Genomic DNA, 24,408 nt, shown 5'->3' with positions numbered 1-24,408 from the left:
AATTAAGGAATTTCAATGAAAATAAAGATTAAAAAAAAAATACTTTGTTCCATAAAAATTTAGAATATGAAAATCTTGCTTTAAAACTACATTATTTGATTTTAAACGATAAACTAATTGGAAAAAATAAGTCAATAAAATTCTTAGGAATTTATATTGATGAAAATTTATCGTGACTTCCCCACGAATACTTATAAATTGCCAAAAATTATATGGCAAGTATTCTGAATATGGAATAGCATACCCTAGATCAAAACTATGGAACATTTTTCAAAAAGCAATGTACGTTAAAATTGTTTAACTCTTTTAAGTTTCTATTGTAAAAAGTTAATTTTTAAACTAGATGAATAATTTTTTAGTTTGTTTTTAATAAACATCGAATTCCATTATTCTAAGTTTTTGTTTGTTTAATTGTCTCTTATTTTTTATTTTTAAAAGAATTTGTTTAGAATGGCTATTGCTAAAATTGATACTATTTACTTTGTTTTTTTATTATATTGGAATTGTACATAGTATTTTAACAATATTACTTTATTTTTAACTTGTAAAACCCACATGGAGCTCTAGGAAGAGAGTGAGGTGACTTTTTTCTCTTTTCCCCTTTTTTTAATGTAAACGTTTTTTTATAATTAATTTTCTTATTATATAAACAGCAAATATTTATAATTTAAAAAAATGATAATGGTGGGGCTCTAATTTAACACACAATTGTAAAAATTTTAGATATCAGAAAAAATTTATCAACCACGATATTTCACACACATAGTTCGAATAATAACTTCTAGTGTAATGATTGGTATATAATATCAGAACGGTGTCTAACTGCCTAATCAAGTCGTTTTACAATCACGGGCGCGTTTCGTCATAATATATATATATATATATATATATATATATATATATATATATATATATATATATATATATATATATATATATATATATTTATATATGTATATGTATATATATGTATGTATACATATATATATATATTTATATATATATATATATATATATATATATATATATATATGTATATATATGTATGTATACATATATATATATATATATATATATATATATATATATATATATATATATATATATATATATATATATAGACATATATTCTCAGTATTATATTTTATAATTAGTTAATCAGTTAGCCTATAACTTTAAAGTAAGAACTAATACATAAGACACTTATGTAAAAAAATATTATTCAATTTAAAAACCCAATAATAAAATTACAAATAATAGCAGAACGTTAAAAATTAAAAGCAGGATATTAAGCAATATTAAAAGTGTCATACTTTATTGAATATATATATAACAATATATTGAACATTGATTGAACAAATTTCATATTTAGAAATAAAACAATGGAAATATTTAATAATAAAAGGTATAACCATCGTGATATTTGCTGATAGTGTAAATTGAATTTAAAATTAAAAACTATTTTTTAACGTTCTTTAATTTTTTAGCTACGTTTTGCCCTGAATCAAATTAAAATTTATGACAGTTAGCCAATTTATTCAAAAATATTTATAGTTCATAAGTAGTTGACCATTATTTGCAATCGATTGTAATTTTTGCATGCATGATAAACTAGCTTTCTATCATTTTCCCATCTCTCGGCCACTGAATACCTTCTATTACCATTAGTCTCACCTTTGATCAAAGGACAACCATTTATCAGTTCATACGCGTTTAACTTCGTTTCCAGTTTTTGTGCGGAGCTAAGCTGGTCAGAGCTATTGTGACTATTATTTGGCTTAAATGTTTGAAAAACATGCTCAAGAGTACATCGATTTTGCTTCTTTTTTTCCTTGCGAATGATTTTATTGCCGGCTGTTACAATCGCTTGCACCAAACAATCATCTCTCATAATGGAATTAGATAAATTAATGGAATCATCTTTAAGTTGACTCATGATTAACTTATTAGTATCAATATCAGTTTGATCTCAGATTGCTTTAGTTATTGGTTTATTGTTTTGATTACGACTTCTTTGCTTTCTAATGCAATATTCATATTTATTAGTTTTATAATCTTCCATTAAACAATCCACTATTTCATACTTTTCATTGAATATATTAAATATAAAATAATATATTTATAAATTGTTAAATAAATTTGTAAATATTTAATTTAAAAACTTTGTTTTAATCCTATAAAAACTGTAAACTATTTAATTTAGCTAAAAATACCATGCCTAATTTATATTTTCCAGCATTTGTCTTTCGTAAAAGTTATATACCAATATATTAACCATTTGTTTTGAAATGTGGTAAAAGCACTCTTATATTGAAGTTAGAAAAACCTAAGTTTGTATCTTGATCCAATGATTTTTTTAGTTTCATCTGATAAAAAAACCACGAGCACAACGGTAGTTTTATTTTAGCAACCATAGCTGCTAATGGTACAATTGAAGTTACGTCAATAACTGTCGAAATTCAAACCCTTGTCAATCTAATTTTTTGCGTAGGTTAAAATCTTTGAATTAAAAATATGATTGGGCTATTTAAATTTTTTTTTTCTTTTTATTAAGTTTAATTTCGGTACACCGTAATTTTGTTCAGATTTTCTTGATTTATATCTTACATATCATTTTTATTTATTTTTTTGTTTGTTTATTTACTTTATGTAAATGAAAATACATACTATCATTAGGTACGGATGACTATGTTTCATTTCCTTGTTATTATTATCTATGATTTTATTTCTATTTTTATTATTATGTCTATAATTTGACATCTGCATAACATCTTTCTTTAAGTTGAAATCTGTATAGCCTTTTAATTTAAAGAAATTTGTCGACAGTATTAGGATTTTTTTAAATCTAAATACAATCGACAAAAATTTAAACCTTTATTATTATTATTATTATTATTATTGTTATTATTATTAATATTATTTTTATAATTGTTGTTATTATTATTGTTATTATCGTTATTATTATTATCACTACTACTGTTATTATATTTTCCTATTTCTCTTATTATTTGAATAGTTGTATTAATTATATTAATTCTTTGTACTGATTTTTTAAATATTTCAAACATTTTAAAAATATTTTTCATTTACATGGAAAAACCTCTCAAAATTAAACAATATGTATGTATATTTTTTGCTAATTTAAAACTCAACCGTTTGATCATAAAATCATCAAATATCAAATTAAAGTATTGCTAACAGGTGCAAAGAAAGTGCCAGTCGCTACAAACTTATTGGTATGGAAATTATTTACTCCACGTTTTTTAAACTTGGATATTCAGAATGTCTGCAACCATCTCTGTTGTAGCTAAGCGCGGATATTATCTCTCAAAGAATTTGCGTCAAGTTTAACTTCAAGTTGTATTTGCGTTTACATTTGACTTTGACAAAAAATGAAGCAGGATACCATTTTTAGAAAAGAGAGGAATATACCATGAGAGTACTCGGTTGAGGCCACCCTGTTCTACATTAATTACCACGCTTATAAAAATACCAAAAGGTTTTTAATAAATGCTGATATGGTATTGATAAGAAAATGAAAACCGCAGCACAACCAGTTGCGCATAAAATTATGCATAAACCTTTACATGAACTCAGCGAAGAAAAATCTCCTATTTAGATAGTAGATACTGGAGATTTTGTTGTACTTAGATCAGTTTAATGATTATTTGTTAAAAGCAAATGATTATTGTAATAACTCAATGATTATTGATTTAATTCAACGATAATTATTTTAACGCAAAGACAATTACTTTCATTGCATTAAAATTATTGAAAATTAATTATTGAAGATTTTGCGGCATAAACATGTTAACTGTTTTTTTATGATTTTGAGTAAATTAGAATTATGTTCATTTCACTCAACAAATATCATGAGTTAATAGAATTTTGTCTAACGATTATCTTCGTAAAGCACTTCGAACAGGAAAATAGCCCAATAGTTAACAGGTTTATACCTTTTATGGTGAAAATAACATAAATATCAAAATAGCAAAATAAACTAGCGTTTATCGTTTTCAAATAATTTATAAATTATTATTGGTGTCAGCATTGTTCTTGCTTTTCCCTTATATCTTATTTTACTCGAAACTTTTGTAGTTGTCTATAATTACTTACAATTATTCAATTCAATGTACAATTTCTAGTTATCATTTACTTATATATGTGTTACATTATTTCCCTTGTATCCTATTATCATTTTTGTTTCCTATTATTGTTTCAAAATGTTTGATTTTAAACTTTTCTGAGCCACGATAAGTTGCTTATGAGCAGTAAAATGAAAAAATAATTCAAACTGGATGATATTTTGAGCTCCTCTGTGGCATTACAAATCTGTATGTCCAGTGACACATTTTTCTCATATGTCAACCTTGGTAATAAAAGTATGAAAATACGGTTTTGAAAATGCTATTTTTACTAAGCCAAAGAAAAAATCGGCAAGATTTTTTTTTTACAAAAACAATTTTATTTTTGGAAATCACAACTCTTGAATTAAACTCAAATTTTACCTTAACGTTCTGAGACTTTTTTTTGTTTTTCTTTTGGTTAATTATAGCATGAAAAAAAATTATATCATTAAAAAAAAATTATATCATTAAAAAGAAATTATCGCATTAAAAAAAAAACTCCTTTATGCTACTCAAAAATGTAAGGTCCTAGAGGAAAATTAGGAATTTAATTTTATATAAAAATATGTCTTAGTAAAACTTTTAATTTTTTTAAATTACTCTACTCTGCTGATGAATGGAATTAAATAGTCTTACATTAATTGTTAACCCCCTGTTTAAAACATTTTATGTTTACTTTTGGAAAACTTTTTTATGTATATTTTTTCAAGTTTCAAAAACTTTTTTTGTTATAGTATTTGCTTAATATATATCTTTTGCAAATTTTTATGGAAAAATTTGCAAAAGATTTAACACTTGCAAATATACAAAAAAAAGTTTAACACAATAGATATTTCTCAACCAACGTAGTATTTGACTGACATAGTTTTAATAATATTTGAATGACGTAGTTTGTCTCTTTATGTGAAAATAAGACCAAACGTGATAATGTGAATGAGTGGGTCAAAATTATCAATTGCCGTGACATAAATATATAATGACCACTTTTTATTATTTGTATTATTTATTCTTGCAAAGAACCTTGTCCTGAACTAAATAATGCTAGGATTTTTGAATCCTTTGAGCGTGGGATTTTTATTTTGGTCCGGCAAAAAAACTTCTGTCGTCATAAGCTTAATATTTCATTATAAACTAGTGAATGATTCTTTTACAACAAAGGATTATTATTATTATTGTTTTTGCCGTTGTAATTGTGTCTGCTGTCGATATTATTGCTGTTGCCGTGGCTGCCATAACCAACAATGGTGTTGTCATTTAAACATTGATTGCTAGCAATATTTATTACGGACGTATTACGTAATTATTACCCTATCTTTATTAATGGATTATTGTTTTAGGTTGTACTTTAAAAAAATATGTTAGCTAATAATATGCCTAGATTTATTAGTGTTTTGTATAAAAAATATCATTTTTGTAAATAATTATTAGCTTTTCATATTACTAGGAAAAGTAACTAATTGTATCTGGAGTGACGTGTTCAAAAAATAAAGCAGCAAACATAAGTACCTTTAACTACTAGAAGAGAATACGAGGTTCGGAGATTCCAAATAAGAAGACTTCTTATTCAATCGGAAGACTTAATACCTTTTCCTTAGTTTTAGAAAAATAACTTTTATTACACATACACTCAAAAACAAAAAACTAATTCTTATATATAAGGTAATTCTTATTTATAAGATAATTGTAGATCCAAATAAAAAAAGTGTTATTTGATTCTTAACCAGGTCACCTTAACTGCTCGAGCAGTAAAGGAAATGACTTTTCTAGATATATCTAGAAAATTTATGCTAAACAATCATGCTAGTTTATGCAGCAGTTGCATCACTATGCCTTAATAAACTGAGTCGCGGTCGTGAGAGCTACAAAAAATAAAATGCAATTTGTTTAATTTATTTTATATTTTGTTAAAAACTTTCAACAACTTGAAAAAATTTTAAACTTTTATATTTTTTAGAACAAGTTTTATTAACTATATTATAATTTATTTATTTTTTGTTCATGTTTTAAGTGGAAACGTAGCCTATTAATGCAAAATTTTCTTTCAATACAATTACTTTGTTTTAAGTAGAAACGTAGCCTATTAATGCACAATTTTCTTTCAATACAATTACTTTGTATGTACTATCAATTGGGTCATCATTGCGAAGTCAGGCTTTGTGATTTAAATTTTTAAGAGTTATGGGATATAAATATAGTATATATGAATATATGTTTACTTATACATATTTAATAGAGTAAATATACACTTACATACCCACAGATAAAACTGTAGAAAAGTTGTCTAGGCAGTTCTGGCATCAGCATTAAAAAGACTGCTGAAAAATTTGCAAAACAAAATCTAAAAAGAAATCTTCAGGAAAAAAGATTTAGATGTATCTTATAGCTCAGAAAGTGATGTCACTGATTCTTTAACAAACCAGTGAAATCACTTTCTGATTGAACTTCCTATTAAATGTTCTTCCGCGGTGCTCTGTGATAAGACCGTACAGGACTTCTTGAGGCACTTTACAAAAAAAAAAAAGTGAGTTAAATGATAAAAGTCAAGAAAAAGAACAAATTATAATACTGTCTAAAATATTCTAAAGCGTACAGCGCTAACTGCTGTAGGAAAATAACATTCTGTCAACCAGTACACTGCTACCATAAGCTATATTACAACTATCTTAGGAGGAGAAATAAATAAATTTGTTTTATCAAGTCTTTATCATCTTTTTGTCATCTCTTTGCGCTGTAAATAAAGTGATAAGTTTAGAAGCTCAAAAAACTAGACAGTGTGTAAAAGACTTGAATAATTCTACATATATGCCGGTTTCTGTTCATTTTAACAAAATGTTATTTGAAAATTATACAGATAATATTTCAGCCACAAGAGATAGGTTTGCTGTACTAGTGAAAGTGAGAGAGAAAAGTGAGCTACCAGGCATATTTAGTCAGATGGTGAAGAAATGCAGATTTCCCCACCACCTAACTAAGAAGCAAGGAGTTTGCATTTCTCACCACCAGACTCATATTTAGTCAGGTGGTGGAGAAATGCAGACTCCTTGCCTGTAGTCATGTTTTTTTGAAAAAACATATTACCCACGCTAACAAGATATATCCAAGTAGTAAAAGGTCAAAGTAAAAATTAAAAAGTCAAGTCCCAGCAATCAACTCTTTAAACACTTTAAATTAGTCTGAAAAAAATACAACTCAGTTAATTATTCAAACTCAATCAGAAACTTGGATAAATAAAGAACATCTTGGGCCTGATCACTTTGACAGGGATGTAATAGATAATAGGATCTACAAACAGATTAAGTACAACTGCATTTGCTTGATAAAAATAGCTTTATATGTTGCGACTGCATTAGTTTGTAGTAGTTTGATAAAAAATAACTTTAACAACCTGTTTTATATGAATAAAATATCTAAAACTCTTTTAATTTTTGGATGGTAAATCAAAAAAGGATGTTAGCTGAGTTTTGATGTTTTTGATTTTTGCTATTTTTGATGTTTCTCAAAAAGAGAGGTTCAAATTTCGTATTCCTGGTCCACTGCATTATGCAAGATTCACAACAAATAAAGTGTATTTACTGTTCGAAACCATACCAAATTTATTAGAGGAAAATATAAAAGAGATTCATGGTATGGCTATGTTTGTTGACATCTTTTACACCCAGTAGTTCCTTAGAGCTGTGAAAACTGCGGCTCCTGCTGCTGGATCAGGTTAGAAAAAGATAATAATAAATGAGAAAAAAACTTAAAATGCTTGAATGATGATTTTATTTAATTTTGTAAAAGTATTGTGTTGGGAATGAAAGCTTTGTGTCAGATGAAGAGGTTCATGAATATAAATCTTTATGGAGCTACTTCAGTTATAAATAAATTTGACAAGTACAGCTTGTATCTCGATTCTTCCTTAGTTGTGCTTCCTTTAACAGAAAAACTTTGCCTTAGAGAAAAGAAAATATTACCAAAGTATTGTACAATACAGTTCCACAAAATCAATAAAATATCTACTTAAACTTGTAATAGCCAATAAAGCGCTTCTTTTTCTATAGATTTTGTACAAGATCAGCCTCTATCTTTTTATTTTTTAGTAACTGAGGGGATTTTGGCTCATCTTTGATAAATTTGGATATGGAAAAAGTGCTTAAGATCCCTTCACAGCTCTGTAGGTTTAACAATTTGTATCTTCATTTGAAAATTATCATGAAATTCCTTGATGTGGTCAATGACTCATCAGAGAGGGTCATTAAACTAGTTAAAGAACTGATTGAAAAATTGAGAAGAAAAGGCAGGATTTGTTCTTGCTTAACCATGTTGACAAAGAAAGTAAAAAAATATACTAAGCATTAAACGCAAGTAATTGTATTTTAAAACATTGTGTGTTAATAGTTTAATAAAAGTCTAACATTACGTTAATTTTTTTTTCTCACCAGTTCTACCGCAACTTCAAAGAATGCTATATTAATAGGGAAGGACTAATTCACCCTACTTTAGGTTCTTTACTAAGTTTAATACCTGAAATAATATAACATATTTTAATAGGTTATTTAAAATTTGATCATACTGGCTAGAACTTGTAATAAAAAAGACCTTAGAAATAGGTAAACTTTTTTTTGTCAACTTTTTTTTTTCAATAACTTTTTCAGTGTTGAAAAAATTTTATTAAAATAATTTAAATGAAAAAATACAACTTTATAATGGAACAAAAGTTTTATGCCATTCGGCAATCATCAGCCATATTATTCATATATAAAGTAAAAACCGTTATAAAAAATACAAGTTAAGCTTTGCAACGGCATCTGTCGTCAAGCATACGTGATCAATATTTGCTAATCGCTGGAATCAAAGTAAGATAGTAAAAATTTTTTCCTATGCCTACAAGCAGAAACCAACTCACTTTTTTTGTTAAGAACTGATCGACTATCAAAAGTCATAATAAAACATTTCTCATTGATGCAAAGGTTACACTCTTTTGTAGATGGATTATAAGATTGGCATCTTTTAATTACGTTCCACTTAATTATAGACATATTACCTGCGCCTTTATGATTCCAAGTTTCCTTGGAAAGCCCTGTATCATTCTTATACCTGTTTGCATAAAAAGATTTAAGGTGGTTTGCAAACCTGAGCTTGAATGCGGTTTCACTAATACCAATGTAAAATTTTTCCGTAAGACTGGGATTAGTTGATAGACATTGGTTATTTAACGGGCATGCAGCTTTCTTAATGCAGTTGCAATTTATATCATTAGCGGTGAGCTTGTTGCGCAAAATTTGTTGGTTGTGGGAATTGATAATTGATCGAATATTTGGCTTGCAACTGTAACTAATTTTTATTGTGTTTCTATTGAAAATTTTGTGGAGCTTATAATGTAATGGAAAATGAAAGTTAATTAAGTTTAAGAAAAGGTGTCCAATTTTTGTTACCACATTTTTACTGAAAGGAGGATTAAACCATATAACATTTCTTTTTTGTTTGTTAATATTAGAAGGATTTGGATTTGAATGATATTGGAGATTGTATTTCCAGCAGTATGCAACATTTATCAATAAATTTATTGCTCCTCCTGTTGAGCACTCTTCTCAAGTCGTTAAAAAATGGAGAAAATTAACTTTAATTATTCAATAAAAAATATACCTATACCATCAAATAAAGAAGACAAATTGCGATTGCTTAAGATACTGATTAAAAGAATGAGATACTATTAAAATATACTGATTAAAATAATGAGATGGAAAAAGATGGTGGATGGTTGAATTATATCCAACCATCCACCAAGCATTTTAAAACAATTACCAACTTTAATTAAACATAGATTATCTTCCAATTCTTCAATCGAAAAAGTTTTCCAAAAGACTGCTCCTATTTATAAATTTGCATTAGAAAAGTCTGGATTTTACACCGATCTCCAATATCATTCAAATCCAAATCCTTCTAATATTAACAAACAAAAAAGAAATATTATATGGTTTAATCCTCCTTTCAGTAAAAATGTGGTAACAAAAATTGGACACCTTTTCTTAAACTTAATTAACTTTCATTTTCCATTACATTATAAGCTCCACAAAATTTTCAATAGAAACACAATAAAAATTAGTTACAGTTGCAAGCCAAACATTCGATCAATTATCAATTCCCACAACCAACAAATTTTGCGCAACAAGCTCACCGCTAATGATATAAATTGCAACTGCATTAAGAAAGCTGCATGCCCGTTAAATAACCAATGTCTATCAAAAGTTGTTGAATATAAAGCCACTTTAGCATCAACTAATCCCAGTCTTACGGAAAAATTTTACATTGGTATTAGTGAAACCGCATTCAAGCTCAGGTTTGCAAACCACCTTAAATCCTTTTATGCAAACAGGTATAGGAATGATACAGAGCTTTCCAAGGAAACTTGGAAACATAAAGGCGCAGGTAACATGTCTGTAATTAAGTGGAACGTAATTAAAAGATGCCAATCTTATAATCCATCGACAAAAAGTGTAACTTTTGCATCAATGAGAAATGTTTTATTATGACTTTTGATAGTCGATCAGTTCTTAACAAAAAAAGTGAATTGGTTTCTGCTTGTAGGCATAGGAAAAAATTTTTACTATCAAACTTTGATTCCGGCGATTAATCATATTGACGTCAAGTATACGTGATCAATAAATATTGATCACGTATACTTGACGTCAGCAATTAGCAAATATTTATTAGCGAATATCGATCGATAATTAGCAAATATCGATCGATTAGCAAATATCAATCACGTATACTTGACGTCAAATTTTTACTATTTAACTTTAATTCCGGCGATTAGCAAATATCGATCACGTATACTTGACGTCAGATGCCGTTGCAACGCTAAACTTGTATTTTTTATAACGGTTTTTACTTTATATATGAACAATATGGCTGATGATTGCCGAATGGCATGAACTTTAAGTTCCATTATAATGTTGTATTTTTTCATTTAAATTATTTTGATATATTGATATATATATATATATATATTGATATATATATATATATATATATATATATATATATATATATATATATTATATATATATATTGATATATATTGATATATATATATATATATATTGATATATATATATATATATATATATATATATATATATATATATATATATATATATATATATATATATATATATTATATATATATATTGATATATATTGATATATATATATATATATTGATATATATATATATATATATATATATATATATATATATATATATATATATATATATATATATTGATATATATTGATATATATATATATATATATATATATATATATATATATATATATATATATATATATATATATATATATATTTATATATATATATATATATATATATATATATATTGATATATTTAAGACTATTTTGTATTATAATAATAAAACAAAACTCATAGTCGTAAAAGAGTGCTCAATATTAAAAAGATACTTCAAATAGAGCGATATACATATATATTAACGAAGAAAAAACAACTTTTTCTATGGTACTTTAAGTTTCATGCCTATACGGCAATCATCAAAAAAAAAAAAAAAAAAAAAAAAAAAATAGGAGAGTTAAAAATAAAGATATAAAAAAAAGAAGTGTCAGAAAAAGTCAACGAGAAAGAATTAAAAAAAAACAAAAAAAAACTCGAATTTAAAAAAAAAAGAACACTTAAAAAAGAAAAAGAAAGAGTAAACAAAATAATAAAGTAAATAAATAAGAAAGACTTGAAAGGAAAAAAAAAATTCGCAAGTTAAGAAGAAATAAAAGAAGAAAAAATAAAAGAACAGCTAGATCGGTTGTTTTTATAATTTTAGACCTTTTTTTTTACGATTTAAATTGTAACCATCTGTTTGTCTGTATATTTTAATTCATACTAATTTTATTACTATTTATTTTTCTCATTATCTTATTTATTCATAGCTAATTGTATTCACTTTATTTAAAATTTATTACTAATAATATATTTTTTGTTATTATTATTAAATATTTATTACTATATATTTTTATAATTAACATATTTATACTACATATTTATTATTATATATTTTTTTTATTATTATTATATAGTTTTATTTGTTACTGTATAGATTTTTTAGGATAATATCATAATAAATATTATTTAATATTGATTTATATTATTTTAGTTTATATATTAGTATTTTATCATTCTGTCTTTCTAATTAAACAATATTATAAATTATTGTTTATTCATTGAAAGATAATCTACTATTATATTATTAACTACTATATTATTTAATATAGTAGTATAGTAGTTAGTTGAATGTTGTTATATGTTATTTACCTATTTGTTGTTATACTAAGTATTTTAATATTTGTTATTAATAAATTATCGCTAAGTATATAACTTTATTAAACTATTATAACATTAACTTTAGTTTTTTTCTTATTAAAACATATATTTAAATTGATTAACCAAAATTACGTAAATATAATAGCAATATTTATTTATTTATATTTTATTGACTTTGTCTTATTATCTTAATTGTTTAGCTTAATATTTATTAATTTATTTTAAATACTTTATATTATAATTAATTTAGTATTTGATTCTTTTATATAGTTACGTTTAAATCTTATACATAACAATACATTAACTTTAACACTTTACTCATTCAATAAACTCTATTATGGAAAGTTTTCCTTGCATTGTATGCCTCAAAAATGTTGCTAAAAATCACAAATCTATTCAGTGTGACAAATGTAATTGCTGGGTACACATCAAATGCAATAACATTAGTAGCAAACAGTATTCTGATTTAATTTCTGATCCACAGACCTTGTTCTGTATTATTTGTGATCCTCAACCTAGTTCAATTAAAACACTTAATTTAAATGTTTCAACTAATTCCCCTAATCTCAATTATTTGTTTAAATGTCTAAACAAAGTAAACAATTGTGTCTTAGATTGTAAGTACTACAATGTTGATGATTTTAATGCCTTAGATCTTAACCAAAACCCATTAAATTTCTTACACTTAAATACTTCCTCACTTTCTTTTCATATAGATGAGTTAAAATCTTTAATTCGTTTCTTTAAATTTCCTCCCTGTGTTATTGCTGTGTCTGAGACAAGGCTGAAACAACATGTATCACCCATAAGTAATGTAGAAATTGAAAATTATGTGATAGAACATACACCAACTGAGTCCAGTTGCGGCGGTGCCCTACTTTACATTAGTTCTACTTCTATATATAATAAGAGAGATGACCTTTTATTGTACAAAGCACATGAACTTGAATCAGTTTTTATAGAAATAATAGATCCTAAAGGAAAAAATACAATCGTTGGTTGCATCTACCGTCACCCTTGCATGTCAATTCATGATTTTAATAAAAATTTTCTTCTTAATCTATTGGAAAAACTTACAAAAGAAAATAAAAATGTTATGCTTATGGGTGACTTCAACATTAATCTTCTTAATTATGAAAACTCGCCTGAAATATCATTTTTCATTAATAATATGTGTTCAAATGCTTTTTTTCCTTACATTTCATTGCCAACGAGAGTCAATGTAAATTCAAAAACTCTAATTGGTAATATTTTCATTAATTTTCACTCTAACAACATTATATCAAGTAACCTAATAATTTCTCAGATCAGATCTCAGATCATTTAGCACAATTTGTTCAAATCCCAAGTTTTCACTCCAAATATACAACAGAAAAGATATACAGAAGGTGTTTTCGAAGGTTCAACAATGATGCTTTTCTAGATGATGTTAAGAGTATTCCTTGGTCCCAATTAATAAAAGAAGAAGACGACCCAAATCAATCTGTTAAATTATTCATGCAAAATTTTGAAAATATTCTTAATATACATGCGCCATTAAAACCTCTTACAAAAAGACAAATTAAATCTAAAAGTAAGCCGTGGATAACTCAAGGCATTTTGAAGTCAATTAAAATAAAAGATAAACTGTACAGAAAATTTCTCAATCATTCGTCAACTATAATAAAGGAAAGAACATTTAATTTATTTAAAGCATACAGAAATAAAATCAGTAAATTATAAAAAATAAGTAAAAAAAACTTTTATTCAAATTTCTTTCAAAACTATTTACACAATATAAAAAATACATGGAAAGGAATTAGAGAAATAATTAATATTAACAACAGTTTCACAAAAAAACAGTCTATTAATCTTATGATCAACAACAACTTAATTATCGATAATAAAACTATTGCTAATTCATTTAATGATTATTTTTTAAATATATCAGTGAATATTTCTGAAAAAATTGAACCTTCAATTAATAAATTTAACGATTTTCTTTAAATCCCAAATTTTAACTCATTTTTCCTTTCACCTGTTACAAAAGAAGAAATTGAAGCAATTATTTCCGTGATAAATAATAGGAAAAGTATTGGCCCTAATAGTCTTCCCACTTCAATTCTTAAACTATCTTCAAAAATTATATCTGAACCAATCTCTAAAATGGTTAATAACTCATTTAAAAAAGGAATTTTTCCTGACGTTTTTAAGATTGCTAACATTATTCCAATTCACAAAAATGGGTCAAAGCTTGAACCATCTAATTACAGACCTATTTCTTTGTTATCCAACATCGGAAAAATATTTGAAAAAACTATGTACAAGAGACTGTACAGTTTTTTTGATACCTTTAATTGCTTTCATAAATTACAATACGGATTTAGACGAAATCATTCTACTACATATGCGCTAATTGATTTTACAGAAACTTTAAGAAACGCACTTGATAAAAATAAGTTTGTTTGTGGTGTTTTCCTTGACCTGCAAAAAGCATTCGACACAGTAAATCACGATGTTCTTCTTGCTAAATTACAATACTATGGTGTACGTGGAATTCCACTTAAATGGTTTAAATCCTACTTAAATAACAGACTTCAATACGTTACAGTTAAGGAAACATCCTCAATAACCAAAACTATAATTTAGGGAGTCCCACAAGGGTCAATATTGGGGCCTCTGCTTTTCCTTGTATACATCAACGAACTAAACACCTGCATTAATAATGTTTTAACATACCATTTCGCCGATGACACTAACCTGTTAATTGTTGAAGAATCGCTTGAAAAAATGCAGTTAAAAACTAATGAGGCCATATTTTCTGTTATTAATTGGCTCAGAGCAAATAAAACTTCACTAAACGCTAAAAAAACTAAAATAGTTATCTTTAAAACCAAAACCCAAAAAAACAAGGAACAATGCACTTTTAACATTAATGGAAAAATATTAACTTCGTCAAAAACTGTGAAGTACCTTGGAGTTTGGCTGGATGAGAGTCTTTCTTTTAAGTACCATCAAACTTACTTACAGACTAAGCTAAGCCGATCAGTTGGAATGTTAGCCAAGATCAGACATTTCGTAAATTTTGAAACACTTATGAGTATTTATCATGCCATATTTGGATCGCACCTTAGGTATGCGTGTCAGATTTGGGGTAAAAAAAAAGGTCCGTCAAACCAGCTAGTTTCACTTCAAAACAAAGCCCTTAAAATTATTCACTTTCAAAATTTCCTATTTGACAATGTTTCTCTACTGTATAAATTGTCTAAAATTCTTCGGCTTAACGACAATATTACTTATTTAAATTGTTTATTTGTATGGGATTATCTTCATGATAAACTTCCAATTTCCTTCAAGAACTTTTTCCTTCAAATATGTAACAAACATTCTCACTTCCTAAGATCCTCTTCATACAACAATATCTTTGTAGAACATACTAGAACAGTAAAATTTGGCAGCGAATCAATTAAACATCAGTGCACCAATGCTTGGAACAATCTCCCTCATTCTTTTAAAACTGAAAACTCAATTTCTCGATATAATTTTCTCAATAAATTTAAAAAACACTATTTGGATAGCTACTAGAATAATAACATCAATAAAAGCAATTTATCACTGTTAATAGTCTTATTAAAAATTCTCTCTCTTGTATATTTTATTTATTTTATCTTTTTTTTTTTTATTTTTTTATTTTTTAGAATCTTTACATTTATGTACAGCTTTTTTGTCGTCCTTGTACAATGATTGAATGTGTATGTGCGTATGCCTGTGTGGGTATATGTATGCGTGTGTGGGTATATGTATGTGTGCAAATGTGTGCATATGTGTATGTATGTGTGTTGTGTGTTAATATGTGTGTGAATGTGTATGTATATTTATGTATGTGCGTATGAAGATAAGTATAGACATATTTAAATATACCATTGTTATTATTATTATTAACTTTATTTTTATTAATATTATTATTTTTATTAATACCATTATTTTTATTGTTATTAATACCATTTTTATTATTATAGTTATTATTAATGTTATTATTATTGTTAGCGTTATGATTTTTAGAGTTGTTATTATTTTATTCTTATGTTCTTTATTATTATATTCATTATTATTAGGTGTTTACGCATCATTAGTAGTTATACTATTTGTAAACATCCTTGAATTGTAAAATCATGTAATTCAGAATATATTGATTGATTGATTGATTCATCAGCCATTGATTACAAATTTAAAAACAAAAAAAACCGCTCAAATTACAAAATACTGTGTAGTGGGATCTTAACGTCGCTAAGAAAAAACATTTCCTCTTATCTTTTTTTGACACCGGTGATTAGCTAATATTTTGTTTTTTCTTAGCGACGTTGAGATCCCACTACACAGTAATTTGTAATTTTAGCGGGTTTTTTTGTTTTTGAATTTGTATTCAATGGCTGATGATTGCCGTATAGGCATGAAACTTAAAGTACCATAGAAAAAGTTGTTTTTTCTTCATTAATATATATGTATATATATATATATATATATATATATATATATATATATATATATATATATATATATATATATATATATATATATACAAATATATATATCGAAATGAGGGTTTTTTTACAAATCGCACAGTCAAATTCTGGAACAAATTACCAATTGAAACAGTAGAAGTTAAAAATCTCAACTTATTCAAAGCTAAACTAGACTTAATCGAGTATATTTAACTTTCTTGTTTAGTCTGCAAAAGAGTTAACATGGCATTAAATCTCAACAGTATTGTATATATATAAAGGTATTATTTATATTTAAAGAATAAGAAATAAATTATAAATAACGCGGATACTCCAAGAAGACCATCTGATCTTGTCACAGAGAACCGGTGTTGACAAAATTAGAACTTTTTCAACAAAACTATTTAAATTCATTAATTTATTTTTTCTTGTTATGTTGTGTACGTCTTGAATTCATTAAACTACTGAGTCTTCTTAACCGCTGACTTATGCAAACATTTTTCTCTAGAAACTTTCAAATAAGCATCACATCCAAAATGTTAATAATTTAAAAACACAATGTTGATAAAAATGTTTATAATTTTCAAAATAGATATAACGTCTTGCACCCGCTCAATTCTATTTGTCGGATATTATTATTAGAATCTTATTTCTTGAATACGATTATTAAAATCCAATTTATTAAATATATTAAAAATATATTTGCACTGGTTTACTTCCAAAATGCACTTCCAGACTACCTAAAAAGTTGTGCAAAAGAAACCGAAAAGCCGTACAATGGTGTTATTTTTTTTTACCTTCTATCCGAAAGTAAATTGTTTCGGATAAAGAGTAAAAACTAGGAAATGTATAGAATAAATAAGTACCCTACAAAAATTTACATTTAAAAAAATGTAGCGCTAATAGTTTTATTGGGTGGGAATTAACGAATGTCACATAGTTGTTGTATTCGCAAAACTAGACTATAAATAAATGTGTTTAAAGCTTTAACCAATGATGCATTTTGGTATTTATGAATAGCACTTACTTTACGTAATTGTATATTATAGTAATATTATTATTATAGTTTCGTATGTGTATGATTGTTAAAGTCTTCCCAGAAGTCCTTATGGTCTTATTACTGAGCACCGCGGAGAAGCATTTAACTAGAAAGTTCACGCCTCCTTTTTTACCGTTGTCGCTTATTGGGCTAATGCTGGCGTTGAACGCCAGATGTTTTGGTTCAAAACCAGAACTCGAACCACTGCGCTACAGCTGCACACATATAACTATATATTATAATAAAATACATATTATAATAATATTCATCAGAAAAATTATTAATGGGCTACCGTGCTGTTTCTATGACATTTAGCATCTCTTAACACGCTTAAGCTTATTTCTGTTTGTCAGACCAGCAGATTATTTGTTTATAAGTTTTCATTTTTAAAATCCGTTTTAAATCAAATTTTTAATGGTTTTTGTATCGTTTTCAAACTCTTTTATAATTGATCTTCCTGATGATAATCCATTAAGGTTTACAGTGTTAAATGGATTGCATCTAGTTCCCAGTGGGCGTAAGAACGCTTTGCGAACGTTTTTTAATGGTCCCGTAGAAACGTTTTTTATAGGTTTTTTAAACGTCCGTATGAAACAGTAAACGGACGTTTTTTTAAAAACGTGTTATATTGGTTTTAATTAAGTCTAAATAAAACGTTTTAGCGTTTTTAACGTTGTTTCTAAAAATTTTTTTTACGTATAAGTATTTAAGTAAATAACTTATGATATACAGAAAAAAAACAACCTTTTTACACATGAAAACTTAGGTCTAACAGCTTAGATCCGGATAAATAACTAAAAGTTTAAACATTTCGTGTTTATTTATAATTTAAGCATACAAAAATATAATAAAATAATTTTTATGCTATTCTATTAGAGCTCTCTTCAAACGATCGCCTCATCGACAAAATGGAATTTTGCTGTATGTTTAAATGACACAAATGTTCATAAAAAGAAAAATACCATAGAAATCTACAAGGAATTTCACTTGCATGAAAAAAAATGCATCAAGTAATAATAAGAAGAAAAAGCATTGTAAAATTTCATACAGTATATAAAAGGAACAATATAAACAACATGCACACCATGTTTATTTAAAAATTACCTTTAATTACTCTTCACAATAAATAAATTTTTTCTTAAACAATGCTATTTTATTTTATTTTTAACACGTTTTAGCATAATTTCATCCAAAACATTATTAAAAAGACCTTAAAAAATCATAGAATAAATTTAGTTTGATCACATTTTACTCTATTTAGGAAAACTTTATATATAAATGTAAACAAGAATATAACAACAAATAAAACTTTACTTTATCATTTAGAATTATTTTACTTTCATCAAATCTTGTGATATGATTTATTTTGTCATAAAATAATAATGAACCTTCAAATACAGTCTTTTCCCCCAGAATACTCACTGCAGATAAAGACTTTTTGATATCAGAATTTATGCATGGTAGTTCCATAAATATTGCATATTGAAAACCTATTATAAATAAAGAAATTAGAACAGAGTAAAATATTAATAAAAAGCAGTTGTGGAAAACTGAAAATTGAATTAAAGAGCAGTGCCCATCATAGTATTTATAGAAAAGAGAAAGAGAAGCAACATTATGATGATGTGATAATAGTAGGAGGTTGGCTGCAAGAGCAGGTCCAATTATGTTTACAATTCGTTTTTACACCTTGTCTAAAAGAGAAAGGGCATCATTCGAAGATCTGCCCCAGATATGGCGACAGTATTCCATACAAGGATGGATTTGAGATGCATAGAGATAAAGAAAAAAATCCGGAGTAAGAAAGTGTCTACGAAAATGAAGATATGCAACCTTAGCATATGCTAAGGTTGCATTAACTAAATAGTTATATTAAAGTATTTCGTTAAGAATATTAGATATAGCACCAATTTTAAAAAACTATTAAAAACTTGCATACATGAACTAAATTTAAAAAAACAATCTGATTCTTGAAGTTTAGAACTTGAAGACTCTGAATTACTTTATGAGTGCATCTTACATCTCTTTAGTTCTTTAGTCAAAATTTAGGTTTGTAAATATTTATAATTGTCATTCTTTATAACGTCAAATAAATTTTTTTGTATTTTTTTAGTTAGCGTACCGTCGCTATCTTAATTTTTTAAATTGGTGATTGTTACTACTGAATAAAGTCTTTCGGTTAAGCTAAAAAAAACAAAAACCATTGCTCAATATTATGAATATGATATATATATATATATATATATATATATATATATATATATATACATATATATATACATATATATATATATATATATATATATATATATATATATATATATATATATATATATATATATATATATATATATACAGAAATACATACATACATACATATATATATGTATGTATGTATGTATGTATGTATGTATGTATGTATGTATGTATGTATGTATGTATGTATGTATGTATGTATGTATGTATGTATGTATGTATGTATGTATGTATGTATGTATGTATGTATGTATGTATGTATGTATGTATGTATGTATGTATGTATGCATGCATGTATGTATGTATGTATATATATATATATATATATATAAACACATACACACACACACAAACACACACACACACACACACACACACACACAAACATTTATATAATTTTTCAAAAAGTTTGCATATATGTGAACTTAATATTAAAAAAAATATTCCATTTTAATATAGGGTCTATAGCTTTATTTTTGCATTCCCACACAAATTTTGAAAGTTCAGTGGAGTTGGCCTTACTTTCATAAACAAAAGAGTTTTCATGTTTATACCACCTGTCTTTGAAGGTTATCTTAGTAAGCCCAATGTAATAATATCTATGTAATAATATATTATTGTAATAATGTAATAATATATAATGTAATAATATATATGTAATAATATATTATTGTAATAATGTAATAATACATATGTAATAATATATTATTATAACAATGTAATAATATATATGTTATAATATATTGCTATAATCAGGGCCTTTCAGAGGTTTAGAGAGGCCCCGGCCAGTTAAAAATCGGAGGCCCCAAAAGAAAAATTTGCGCAAAACGCGATGCAAGATAATGCAAAGCCATTTAAGTCTTCAGATAGATGAAGACCAGATAAATGTCTAACTTTAAGACTAAATGCAATAAATTAGACAGACCGTCACACACAGATGTGGCGCTTTTTGTACGTTTTATCAAGCCAACTAGCCAAGAGACGCGCTTGTCTACTAAAAACGCATTTATTAGGGAGGCCTGGGAATTAAGAAGGTACGACGTATGAGTGGAATGTTACACTGTTACTTTATTGTGAATGTTACAATTCAGATTTCACAAATGAATGATTCATGCATGAATAATTATTAATTGGTTTTTATTATTAGCTTTTTTCGATATGTAACTATTTGCAAATCACTATAAATGAATAGTTAAATTAATGTCACATTTTGAAAATGAAATCTAAAGAAATTCACTAAAAGTAACTAAAACAGAATGAATTAGTTTTAATTAATTTTTACAAACGCTTTTCTTACTTTTTGTTCTGAAAATGCAGCAATTATATTTGAAAAATCTAGTTTTCGTGCAATATCGCAACTTATATTGAACATAGTAAGTCCATTCAACCGTTCCTGCCCCATAGTTGAACGAAGATAATTTTTTATCTGCTTTAAAACATTAAATGTGCGTTCGCCCGAAGCCGTTGATGCAGGCAAGCTGATAAAAATTCGTAAAGCAATTGTAATGTTTGGAAAGACACCTGAAAGACCAAGTCCAAGTATTTCTTCCAGCAATTTTTTTGGTGTGCAGTCTAGTTTAAAATTAGCACCATAGATTCTTTTAAGAAATAAAACCTCATTTTCAAGTTCTTATGAGATTTCTCTGTCATATTTGTGTTGAAAATGTTGAGTAGCCAATACAAGATCTTCGTCATTCAAATTTTTAAACTGCCAGAGAAATCCAAAAAGTTTACAAATTTTTTGTAACGACTGAAATCGTCGCGTGAGGCCAGATTGAATTGAGTCAATGATGACAAAATATACATTGATTTTGAAATACAACTCAGCATCATCTTGACTTGGAAAATGACGATTAGTTAAAAACTCACATGAAACACCAATATTTCTTGCAACAAATTTTTACTCATTTAAAATCTTATCAAACTGTTCACGCAACCTTTGAATGTCATTACATAGATTTTCAATGTTATCCTTTTCAATATCAAGAGTGGCTTGGCGTGCCTCAATGATTAGATTTGTCTGATGAATCATTGTGAATAGCTTCATCCAGACAGACGACATCAAAATGCAATCAAATTTGGAAATATACTTTTGAATAGCATTGAGTTCCATTTTAGCCGGGCTGTTAAATGTAGCACCCCAAGTTCATTTAAAGCACTTCTTACTGAGTTCAAATGTTGTGCAACTGGTTTAACACCATCAATCCGTGCTGACCATCTTGTTTTGGACATTCCATGCAACGAAACAGGAAGATGTTGTTTTAAAATTTCCCACCTTTGTGGACTGCTACTGAATAAATTGTACATTTGCTTAATTGTTCCAAAATACGTTACTGCTTCTTTGCATGATTCAGCGCAATCGATACCAACTAAATTTAATGAGTGATTTCCGCAGCTAGAAAACATACAGTTTGGATTTTGTTGTATCAAAACCGCTTGCACCCCGTTATACTTTCCAGTCATATTAGCACCGTTGTCGTAAGCTTGACCAATGCAGGCTTCGAAATCCAGCTTCAAAGTTTTCAATATTTCTAGTGTTCGAGCAGCAATTTCTCTTCCAGTTTTTTTTGAAAAATTTTCAAATAAAATAAATCTTTCTTCAACTGAAAAGTTTGAATTATCTAAAATTTTAACATAACGAATAACCAGAGTAGTTTGCTCCTTGTACAAGAAATCTGGAGTAGCATCAACAATTATTGAAAAATATTTTGCTTTCACAATTTCTTGGAGGATTGTTGTTTGAACATGTGAACCACAAATATCAAAAAATTCTTTCTGAATTCGTGTTGAAAGATAATGAGCTTGCATTCGCTTCTTACACTGTTGTGATTCTCAAACATGTTTAACATGCTCAGCTAAAAGTGGGTCATATTTGCTAAGAAGCTCAATAATACTTAAAAAGTTTCCATTCGCTCGATCACCTATTCGTTGGTTAGAACCAAAAAGTGCTAATCCACGTTCAGAAAGAAAAATAATAACATCTAGAACACGTTGGAATAATTTTTTCCAATTTTCAGTTTCAGTCTTGAGTTCTGATAAAAGTAAACTATCCACTGAAGTTTCACATAATGCGGCTCTACTAGCAGATTTCCATACAACATAGTTTTCTTTATGGTAAATTGAACTTTCGTGCGACGGAATACGATCTTTCAATCTTCTCCAACCTCTACTGATGCCCCATCCGGCAGAACTAGAGAGAAATGACACATTTGCAGCGTTTTTGTTCAAAAGGAAACATGGTGCACAATACAAAGATTGTTTTTCAACACTCCAGCACAACCAGTCTCTTTTGCATGTTTCTCCATTTGCAAGAGTTTTGTTTAAGAAACGATAAGCAAATGCATGATGATTAGAGTCTTTAACGATATTATTTGGAATTTCAAAGCAAGTAATCTTAAGAAAAGAGTTCACTTGACAAGAATTGTTCTTGTTGATAATCCCAATGTCAATAAAATTGAACGGATTACCTTGATGAATCGGATCAGTTATCTCTGTTTCCATATCTCGAATTTTATTTTTACCTGCATTTTCCTGTAATGAGATTTCGGTTTCAACCCGTTCCTGGTTTATAATATTTAAATTTCCTGCTGGTTGTTGGTCCAAAATTGGGTCTTCTGCAATTTGAACAACTATATTTTCAATGTTACCATTGTCACTCACACTTTGAGTTTGGTTTGCTTGTTCAATTTGAACTGTGTTTTGTGATGTTTTTAAAAACGAATATATTTTCTTTGAGTTGGTGCATGCTTCTTCGGCCAATTCTTTTCTCCGCCGCCTTTTACTTGCACCACTATCAAATTTTCTCTTCATTTTAATGGTGTCTGGAAATAATATTGAAATTTGAAAATATAATAAATTTATACATCAATCGAACTTATACAAATTTATAAAACGAATTATGTTTAAAAATTAAAAAATATTTACCAGAACAAAAATTTTTTACTATTCTCAATGTTACAAAATGTAACGTACAAAACGCAATGTACAAAAGCGCAATTTATCAATTTTATACAAAATGATAAGAAACAGTTCAAAACAAATTGATTTAATCTTGTTTGATGAAGTACAACTACAAAATATAAGAAAAAATGAAGCTACTAAAAAGCAGAACACTAAGTCATAACTTAAAAACTCGTACGAGTTAAAAGTAATTGAATTGTATCAATTTAATCAAG

The 24,408-nt window shown here is 26.8% G+C and overlaps 1 protein-coding gene across 1 annotated transcript; it reads right to left on the bottom strand.

The window, feature by feature from the left end:
• Positions 1-23,065: 23,065 nt before the first annotated feature.
• Positions 23,066-24,043, bottom strand: LOC136091900 (uncharacterized). The gene has a single exon (XM_065819615.1). The coding sequence runs from the start codon at positions 24,041-24,043 to the stop codon at positions 23,066-23,068; it is 978 nt and encodes a 325-aa protein (XP_065675687.1).
• Positions 24,044-24,408: the final 365 nt, after the last annotated feature.

Source organism: Hydra vulgaris, chromosome 15, assembly GCF_038396675.1.
Source record: "Hydra vulgaris chromosome 15, alternate assembly HydraT2T_AEP".
NCBI lineage: Eukaryota > Metazoa > Cnidaria > Hydrozoa > Anthoathecata > Hydridae > Hydra > Hydra vulgaris.
Note: the sequence above shows the minus strand (reverse complement) of the source record. Positions and strands in the feature narration are given on the sequence as shown.

What these genes read in the sequence shown, in the direction of transcription:
- LOC136091900 (XM_065819615.1), bottom strand. Translation starts at nt 24,043, where the DNA reads ATGAAGAGAAAATTTGATAGTGGTGCAAGTAAAAGGCGGCGGAGAAAA.